We start from the raw sequence: 10,494 nt of genomic DNA, 5'->3' as shown, positions 1-10,494 counted from the left end.
TAATGAGATCTGATGCCCTCTTCTGGTATGTCTGAAGACAGCTACAGTGTACTTATGTATAATAATAATAAATAAATCTTTAAAAAAAACCCAGTTTTTAAAAAAAAGGCCAAAACATAATGTTTTATGTAGTTCTAAAATTTTATGTTGAGCTACATTCATAGCTGTCGTGGAGTACATGGAGCCCATCCACAGGCTATGGTTCAACATGCCTGTTCCGTGTACTTGTGGTACCAATGATGAGACAGTTCCTTTTCTTTTTCACTCTTTTTTTAAAAAGTATTTATTTTATGTATATGAATGAGTGCTCTGTCTGCATGTATACCTGCATGTCAGAAGGGGGCATTAGATCCTATTATAGATGGCTGTGAGCCACCATGTGGATGCAGGGAATTGAATTCAGGGCCTTAACTACTCTGTACTCTTAACTACTCTTAACTACTGAGCCATCTCTCCAGCCTTAGTTCCTTCTTTTTTTTTAAAGGTAGATTTATTTATTTTATGTTTGTGAGTGCTTTGCCTACATGAAGGTATGTATCCCGTGTTTGTGCCTGATGCCTGCAGAAGTTAAAAGAAAACATTCAATCCCTGGAACTGGAGTTAGGAGTGGTTGTGAATCATCATGTAGGTGCTAGGAATTGAACTCAAGTCCTTTGCAAGGGCTTCAAGTGCTCTTAACTGCTGAGCCATTTTTCTAGCCCCACAATTTCTTAAAATACTGAGAACCAGTAAATGCCTAAGTAACTTATATATGTTAAGTTATGACCTACTTGAAATCAGGGTCTTTGTCCTCATTAAATTCTAGCCTTAGTGTGTTAGCAGGGTGCATGGCTTACAGTAAACACTTGTTAGGAAATTAATGAATGCTTTTCATTTGCTTGCGTTTGTGAAGTAGTGCTAGCATTGAACCCAAAATCTTATGTATGCTAGGCAAGTTTTGTTTGACTAAGCTCTCATTACCGTATGAATAATGTTTAGTATCTTCATCCCTGTTATGATCTCTGAAAGTCATACAGTAAACTATTTTTGTTTCAGCAATTTTTATCTTTACCTCCTTAGATATGTTTTGTCAATTGAAAGTGCTGAAGAAATACGAGAATATATGACAGACCTTCTCCAGGGAAATGAGGGCAAAAAGGGTCAATTCATAGAAGATCTTATAACCAAATGGCAAAAGAATGATCAAGAGTTCATTTCTGATTCTTTTCAACAGTGCTCGAAAAAAGATGGTAAGTTAATGTGGTTAAGTAGTAATTGAAGTATCACTGAGAAATGCTTAGCTTTAAAAGCCTCAGTGTTTTAGCCGGGCAGTGGTAGCGCACACCTTTAATCCCAGCACTTGGGAGGCAGAGGCAGGTGGATTTCTGAGTTCGAGGCCAGCCTGGTCTACAGAGTGAGTTCCAGGATAGCCAGGGCTATACAGAGAAACCCTGTCTTGAAACCAAAAAAAAAAAAAAAAAAGGGCTCAGTGTTTTCTGCCCCTGAGCATAACTTGTTCACTGCCAACTTAAACAGAATTTATGTGTGCGTGTTTTCAGCTTAGGTCTATTCAGTTAGAAATGAATATTGCTCTAACCCAGGGGTTCTCAACCTTTAATACAGTTCCTCCTGATGAGGTGACTTCCCACCAACCATAAAATTATTTTGTTGCTACTTAATAACTGTAAGTTTGCTACTGTTAGGAACTATAATGTAAATGTCCAATATGTAGGGTACCTGCTATGTGACCCCCAAAGGATTCACAACCCACAAGTTGAGAACTGTTGCTCTAACCTATCAAGCTTTTCTGTGTACCTCTGTCTCTCAAGTACTGGGATTGAAAGTATGTGCCACCACACTGAGTACCAGCCACCTTTTTACATTTTACAGAAAATTCACAAGAGAATCATTTTTCAAGCACAATTGTGGCTTTAGAATAATTTCAAAAAGTTAGAAATGGATTAAAGAAATATCTTTCAAGGTCTGAATCCTAACTTAGTGGTAAGACATTTGCTTAGCATGTGTGAGTACCTGTGTTCCATCCCCCACACTACCAAAAAACCCATTTTTATAAATATATTTTTAAAGATTTTTAAAAATTATTTATTTCATGTATATGGGTATTATGCCTGCATGTTTGTCTCTGCCATGTGCATGTCTGATGCCCTTGCAGGCCAGAGGAGGGAACTAGGTTCCCTAGAACTGGAGTTTCAGATGGTGTGAGCTACCATGTGTGTGTACTGGGAACTGAGCCATGCCTAGGCAGTACTGTAACTGCTGAACCTCTCTTTTGTTTCGTTTTGTTTGTATTTTTCTTTTTCAAAGGCAAGGTTTCTCTTGTGTAGCTCTTACTGTTCTAGAACTTAATTTGTAAACCAGGTTGGCCTCGAACTCAGAAATCTGTCTGCCTCTTCCTCTAAGTGCTAATTAATTAAAATTATGTGCTTCTATACCTGGCTCCAGCCTAATTTTTATAAATACTTTCAAAGATATGTATATCTGAAAGAAAGTATTGACTGATTATAGTATTAATGATATTTAGAGGTATCTATTTATATAGTACAAGAGACGAATACCAAACCAAATAATATGCTTTTATTACACAGTGTAAAATATCAGACTTTTGAATTTATATTATTAACCTCCACTTAGTTGTATTTTGAGTCTTTCCTGCAGTGTTGGTATTCAGGCCAGGGCTGCTTGCATAGTAGGCAGGCCCTTGCCATCACCAACTCTGTCTGAAATTATTCATCATTGACCATAATCATGAAAATGGTGGTTTAATTTTTAATTGAGAGTAGTTCTGCCTGACTTCTTGTCTTGACTGTAAATATTAAGACCTACCTTCTGGGGGCTGGTGAGATGGCTCAGCGAGTAAGAGCACTGACTGCTCTCCCAAAGGTCGTGAGTTCAAGTCCCAGCAACCACACAGTGGTTTACAACCATCTGCAATAAGCTCTGATGCTCTCTTCTGGCGTGGAGGTATACATGCAGATAGAGCATTCATATACATTAAAAAAAAAAAGACTTACCTTCATGTTTTAGCTGCAGAAACTAATAAATCTTGCTAGTCTGTTTCTGCAGCCGCATGTATTTTATTTTATTCTTTAAAGAAGTTTTAGATGGACAGAGATCAGTGGACCAGCTAAAGCGGAGTAGGAGGAAAGGAAGAAACAAACAGGAAGTTCCTGTGTTTCCTGAACCTGACACAGCTATGGAGGTCAAAACACCTTTAGATTTGGCCAAGGTAAGTGCTCTACAAAATTAAGCGTTTCCTGGCTATGGGGACAAGAGGAAATGGCTAATATGTTTTAGAGACGGTGCAGAAACTGGTCTGTACTATCAGACTTAGACTGATGGATTTCAGGGACAGAAGCGGACAGTGCTGACACAGTGCTCTCTCTGTGCTGTGGTAGGCCTTTTTCCTTTTGAGATAAGGTACTGTGCAGCTCAGACAGACATCTAACTTGCTGTTAGCTTTGAACCCCTGGTCTTCCTACCTCTGTCTTTCAAGGTCTGAGATTACAAGTGTGTGCCACCACTCTCTACAAGGCTTATTTCATACTGTGGATAAGACGTAGGACCTTGTGCATGTATGTGAGACAAGCACTCCTCCCCTGAGCTACACTCCTAGCTCTGGATGGACAGTTAATGAAGCACCCTGCTTTCAACTGCAGCATGTGAGAGGGGCAATAAAAACTAAATGATTATATACTTATATGTTGCAGTTAGTAAAACTGCCAGGCATACTTACCTTGCAGGAGAGATGCCATGATATTGAAGGTAGTTTTCCCAGGACGAGGCTTATCCATAGCACTCTAGATGTGCCGACCCCTGCAATTTCTGTAAATGGGGAAAACTTGACTGCATAGTGTGTGTGTGTGTGTGTGTGTGTGTGTGTGTGTGGTGGGGGGCGAGAAGGGGCTGGAGGTTGTTTGCACTGTGACCTGCATCGAAGCAAACAAACAAAAACAAAACTGCCAGACTGAGAGACCTAGGCAGGAACATTGAGATCCAGGCCAACCTGGGCTACTTAGTCAATTCTAGGCCACCCTGGAATGCATAGTGAGTCTCTATCTGAAAAATCAATAAAAAGATAGGTGATTAGTATTCTTGTTTGGGAAGTTTTCCCTTCTATCATTATTATCCATATACAGTCTTCAAACCATATTTTTAACCAGGCTGGCCTAGTATTTCAAGCTCTTTGAACTCAATATCTTACTGCCTCCGCCTTCCAAGAGCTCAGACCATAGCCATTGCAACCTGGATAACTAAAACATTTATATTCAGCACACCCTGACAAGCTAAATTTCTCTAAAGAAGAAAATTAATCTAAGATGGGATATGACAATTTTGAGTAGGCTAACATGCAAAAACATGAGTGAAAGTGGACATGATGGCCTCAAGCCCGTAATCATAGTACTCAGGAGTCTGAAGCAGAAGGAACACCTTAAATTCAAGGCCAGCTTGCTCTTTGTGATGAATTCCAGGCCAGCTAGAGCTACAGCATCAGACTTTGTCTTAGAAAACTAAAAAGTAAAAACTAAAGCAAAAGCAAGGAGAACAAACTTTACAAAGATTACCATAAGTATAAGTGACAAAGAACATCTGACCAGTAAGTATGTGTGTGTTCAGTCTTACTAGGAACTAGGATGGCTAATTCTTCATACTCCTCCTGGTTTGCTTGGAACTTTTCCAATTTTTATACCAAAAGTCTCACATCATGCCCCTGCCCCAAGGCATGAACAAGCCAAGATGTCTGTACCAATCAGATAAATACTTATTAAATCACTGAGATATTTCCTATCAGATTATCAATGTCCTGTCAACTGTCAACAAATAATATTGGCAGCATACATCAATAACTGTAGAAATGTTTAGTTTATGTATTCTGTATTTTGATCCCCATATCCACAGCCTGGTCTACGCTAGGGAAATACTTTACCCTAAACAACACTCAGATGCTGTGTTGTATTGTTTTAATGGCTAAAGGTGTTGCATACTTTTTCATGTTTCTGTTGGTCATTTGAATATCTGTTACTATGAAATTCCTATTTAAGATAATTTTTTATACTGTTCTTTTTTCTTAACTCCTCCTCCCCCATAATAGGAACTGAATGTATGGCTGCATAATGCTAGCATCATGCTGTCCCACCAGCTATACTCTGGGTCCTTTCTTATTCATTTCTGAATGAATACATTTCTTTTCTTTTAAAGATTTATTTATTTTATGTATGTGAGTACACTTTTCCTGTCTTCAGACACACCAGAAGAGGCACTGGACCCCATTACAGATGGTTGTGAGCCATCATATGGTTGCTGGGAATTGAACTCAGGACCTCTGGAAGAGTATGCAATGTTCTTAACCGCTGAGCCATCTCTCCAGCCCATGAATACATTTCTTAATGATTTTTTTTTTATCTTTTTGATTGCCTTTGTTTTGAGGTCTATGAATGTTATCTACTTTTAGAGGTATTTAGTTCTTTGTTTTATTTATTCTGTGTGTGTGTATGAGTGTGTGTGTGTGTGTGTGTGTGTGTGTGTGTGTGTATGTGAGCACATGAATACAATTGGTGGGAGTTGGTTCTCTTTTATGATGTAGTCTTGGGTATTAAACTCAGGTCATTTATGTGTGGCAAGCATCTTTATCTAATGAATCATCTAACTAACCCCTAAAGGCATTCTTTAGCTGGGGTTCAAGATATCAAGGGTTGGGAATATAGCTCAGTAGCAGAGCATATGCCTAGTGTTCATAATGCACTGGTTCAATAATAGCCAACACCACCCAGGGAAAAAAAAAGGAACAATAGGGCTGGGGGTATAGCTCACTCAGTGGGTAGAGTGCTTGCCTGGCATGCATGAACCCCCGTGTTCCTTCCCTGCACTGCTTATTATGTATGTGGTCATATATGCCTGTCATCCCAGCACTCAGGAAGTACAGGCAGGAGGATCAATATCATCTTCTGCTTTGAACTTAATAGTTTTAGGCCAGATATTACTAAAAAACAAAAACAAAAACAAAATAACCCAATTTGTAAATGAAATTTTTTTTTGTTTTTTGTTTTGTTTTGTTTTTTCCAGACAGGGTTTCTCTGTATAGCCCTGGCTGTCCTGGAACTCACTCTGTAGACCAGGCTGGCCTCGAATTCAGAAATCTGCTTGCCTCTGCCTTCCAAGTGCTGGGATTAAAGGTGTGTGCCACCATTGCCCGGCTATAATTAATTATTTTTAATATAGATGTAACACTGAATTAATCTGGCAGCTATATCTCTTTACCTTATTCTATTCCCCAATAATCACACAGAAAAACCAAGAATTATTTAAAACTGCACCTCAATAGCTGAGCAGTTAAATGATCTACCTTAACATTCTATGCTAATCTGGCTACCTTGCATCTCCATCCCATGATACTTGCATATTATTATTGATGTGGCTCTTTAGGCTTCAGTGTGTTTCCATGATCTCTCTCCAGACCCCTTCTTCCTGGTTCCAATTCCTCCATCTTCCTGGCTCATCTGAATCTCCCTGTCTCCCTCTCTCCCTCTCTCCTTCCTCTGGCTGGCCGGAGTCCAGCCCTACTCTCTATTCTACCCAGCCATTGGGTGATGAGCACTTATTGATGAGGCAAAAAATAAATGGTAAGAACTGTTTATACAAACTTGAGATGGGATTCTTGGTATACTCATTACAATGCTGTGGCGGAATTGAAACAAGATATGAGGGCAAAGAAATATCTCAATGGACAGCCTGTGGTTCTAGATAAAATTGCTTGCCACCAAAACTGAATTCTGGCCTCTGAATCCATATGGTGGAAAGAGAGAACTAATTCCTGCAAGTTGTCCTCTGATCTCTACCAGCACACCATAGTGTGCACACACTATGCATGTTTTCACGTGTATAAAAATTTCTTTTAAAAACATACCAAGCTGATTGCTACATTTACCTTGCTCTAGGCATATTGGGCAATTGAGAGCTACTAACAAATAAAGCAGTTGCTAGATTTAATTACCTTGCCTTATCAGGGCCCCTGATTATAAGAAACCTATCTTTTCCCCTTCTCTTAAATTGTTGAGTAAGGTATAAGTAGTCACTTAGCAGACAGAGGCTTTTCTCCCTGATTCTTTACCTTGTCATTGATCAGTGCTCCTGTGATGTTTTTGTACTGTCAGGCACAAGAAAGCAACAGCTCCATAAAGAAGAAGACAAGATTTGTCAATTTATATACAAGAGAAGGACAGGACAAACTTGCAGTCCTGCTTCCTGGTCGGCACCCGTGTGATTGCCTGGGCCAGAAGCACAAACTCATCAATAACTGTCTGGTCTGTGGGCGGATCGTCTGTGAGCAGGAGGGTTCAGGCCCCTGCTTGTTCTGTGGCTCGTTGGTAAAGTTCTTCTTTCATGTTTTGTTTTTACTCTGTGTCCTGGTTGAGTTGGGTTTTTTTGTTTTGTTTTGTTTTTGGTTGGGTTGGGTTGGTTTGGTTTGGTTTGGTTTGGCTTGGTTTGGTTTGGTCTTTTATTGTTGTTGTTTTTTGTCAACTTGAATTATCTGAGAAGAGGGAATCCCAACTGAGAAAATCCTTCTCTAAGATTGGCCTCTAGGTAATCCTGTGAAACATTTTCTTAACTAGTGATTAACATGGAAGGCCCTACTACAATTGTGTATAGTCCCACCTGTGGGAAGGTAGCTCTGGATTATGTAAGAAAACAGGCCAAGGCCTAGGTATGACAGTGCATGCCTGTAGTCCCAACACTTGTGAGCCAGAGGCAAGATACTTGTGAGTTTGAGGCCATCCTGGTTTACATAGTGAGCTCCAGGTCAGCCAGAGCTATAGAATGAGATCTTGTCCTTAAAACAAAAAAACCAAAACATAAAAAGGCAAAAGGAAAAAGCCAGTAAGTAGCATTCCTTACATCACTTATCAGTTCTTGCCTCAGGTTCCTGCTGTGACTTCCCTCAGTGATGAACTATTACCTGGAAGTACAAGATGAGATAAATCCTCACAGGGCTGAAGGGATACTTCAGCAGTTACGAGTACTGGCTGCTTTTGCAGAGGACCTGGGTTCAGTTTTCAGCAGCCACATAGTAGCTCATAGTTGTCTATAGCTCGGTTTTCAGCAGATCTGATGCTTGCTTTCTTCTGACATCAACGAGATGTTCATCATGATGAACAGAAATACACACACACACACACACACACATACATATGTATGGGGTTTTTTTGTTTTGTTGTTTTTTTGTTTTTTTTTTTTAAGATTTATTTATTTATTATATGTAAGTACACTGTAGCTGTCTTCAGACACACCAGAAGAGGGCATCAGATCTCATTATGGGTGGTTGTGAGCCACCATGTGGTTGCTGGGATTTGAACTCATGGACCTTCCGAAGAGCAGTCAGTGCTCTTCCCCACTGAGCCATCTCACCAGCCCCTTGTTTTGTTTTTTCAAGACAGGGTTTCTCTGTATAGCCCTGGCTGTCCTGGAACTCACTCTGTAGGCCAGGCTGTTCTCGAACTCAGAAATCCACCTGCTTCTGCCTCCCAAGTGCTGGGATTAAAGGCGTGCGCCACCATCCCCTAGCTTAGTACAATTCTTAATTTTATGTGTGTACGTGTTTATATCTGTGGATCACAGTTGTGCCCACTCCCCTCAACGGCCAGAAAAGAGAACTGGATCTCTAGAACTGGAATTTCTGACACTTGTGAGCTGCCATGTGTTTTCTGGGGATTGAACTCGGGTCCTCTGGAAGAACAGCTAATGTTCTTAACTGCTGAGCTATCTCTCTATCCTTAAGCTTCTGGTTCTTTCTGATAAAACATCTTATAATTTCTCTTTTTTTCCAAAGATTTATTTTTTATATTTATATGAGTACACTGTAGCTGTCTTCAGACATACCAGAAGATGGCACCAGATTCTATTACAGATGGTTGTAAGTCACCATGTGATTGCTGGGATTTGACCTTAGGACCTTCAGAAGAGCAGATAGTGCTCTTAACAGCTGAGCTATCTCTCCAGCCCCAACATCTTATAATTTCTGTTGTCAGAGTTGGAGTTTATTGTTAGAACCAAAGGCTTTTGAAAAGTGCCATGATTTTTTCAGTATTTTCATTTCAACAGAAGCAAATATTTGTCCTTTGAAAGTAGCTATATGTATATCTATGTATATATATTAAATTATAGTTATTCAGGAATATTTATTATAATGATCCTTTTTTTAATTTTTTTTTTTTTTTTGAGACAGGGTTTCTCTGTGTGGCCTTGGCTGTCCTGGAACTTGCTCTGTAGATCAGGCTAGCCTTGAACTCAGAGATCTTTGTGTTGAGGCTACATTTTATAGCATGCCAAGCAAGCAGTATCATTCAAGCTCTGTATGACAAATCTTTCTTTTACATTATAGGTATGTACTAATGAAGAACAGGACATTTTACAGCGGGACTCAAACAAAAGCCAGAAACTGCTGAAGAAGCTCATGTCAGGTAAACCCTAGGTTTCTTTCTTGCTTTCTTTTTTTATTCTTTGAGATCGGGCCTCCTTAAGTACCCCTGGCTGGCCTGGAACTCACCCACTAGACCAGCCTGGTCTTGAGCCTACCTTTACCATCCAGGTACCAGGATTAAAGGTGCATATTGTTATCTGGCTATGATGCTGGGGGGTTGGGGAGGAGTTGTTAATTTTGTGTGTGTGTGTGTGTGTGTGTGTGTGTGTGCTGGCAATTGAACCTGAGCCCTCATGAATGCTAAGCCATGTATCTAGCCCCTCAACAACCACTTAAAAAATGTATTATTAAAACTACATATTATTGAGCATCAAAATAAATAGTAATAGTAGATTATAACAGAAAAAATTAATACCCGTACTCATTCTGTAACAAACAAAACAAACGAAACAATAAAGAAGAGTCCAACTCTAACAGATGAATTTGGATTAATAAAGTAGAAAAAAGAAAATCGCCATCAGAGCATGAATGGTAGTTCTAATTGCTGCTGGCAAGACACTTCAGTGATGGAGTAAAAATTTAAGAATAGCATACTTTCAAGGATATGGAAGATAAAAGAGGCTGAGGAGAGGCCAGATTGAAGCAGGCTAAGGTAAAACTAATACAGTTCCTAAAACAGAAAAATGATGGGCAGTGATGGTGCATGCCTTTAATCCCAGCACTTGGGAGGCAGAGGCAGGTGGATTTCTGAGTTCGAGGCCAGCCTGGTCTACAGAGTGAGTTCCAGGACAGCCAGGACTTCACAGAGAAACCCTGTCTCGAAAAACCAAAAAAAAAAAAAAAAAAAAAAAAGAAAAAAAGAAAAGTGATAGTAATGAAGAGAAAAATTAGAGTAATATAATTCTACTAAATACTATTAATTACATTACTTCTAATTAATTGCTATATTACTAGTAGTTCTGTCTTGTTTTTTTTTAATGGTTTATTTATTTTGTGTATTTTGGTATTTTGTTTGCACATATGTCTATATGAAGTTGAATCCCCTGAAACTGGAGGGTTTTTTTTGTTTTTTTTTTTTTTTT

The 10,494-nt window shown here is 39.3% G+C and overlaps 1 protein-coding gene and 1 non-coding gene across 4 annotated transcripts in view; both read left to right on the top strand.

The window, feature by feature from the left end:
- The window catches only part of Trip4 (thyroid hormone receptor interactor 4), an 86,692-nt gene that overhangs the window by 28,295 nt on the left and 47,903 nt on the right, over positions 1-10,494 (top strand). For all 3 annotated transcript variants that reach the window (XM_031344206.1, XM_031344205.1, XM_031344204.1), the window contains 4 exons: positions 1,060-1,229; positions 3,093-3,226; positions 7,149-7,361; positions 9,374-9,452. In XM_031344206.1, the coding sequence (XP_031200066.1) occupies positions 1,103-1,229; positions 3,093-3,226; positions 7,149-7,361; positions 9,374-9,452 (553 nt within the window). In that variant the 5' untranslated portion in view covers positions 1,060-1,102. The remainder of the gene's footprint in view (positions 1-1,059; positions 1,230-3,092; positions 3,227-7,148; positions 7,362-9,373; positions 9,453-10,494) is intronic.
- Positions 3,726-3,885, top strand: LOC116074174. Its single transcript, XR_004112127.1, has one exon. It is a non-coding gene; the product is annotated as a U1 spliceosomal RNA (small nuclear RNA).

The sequence above is a fragment of the Mastomys coucha genome, unplaced genomic scaffold (assembly GCF_008632895.1).
Source record: "Mastomys coucha isolate ucsf_1 unplaced genomic scaffold, UCSF_Mcou_1 pScaffold23, whole genome shotgun sequence".
Lineage (NCBI taxonomy): Eukaryota > Metazoa > Chordata > Mammalia > Rodentia > Muridae > Mastomys > Mastomys coucha.
Note: the sequence above shows the minus strand (reverse complement) of the source record. Positions and strands in the feature narration are given on the sequence as shown.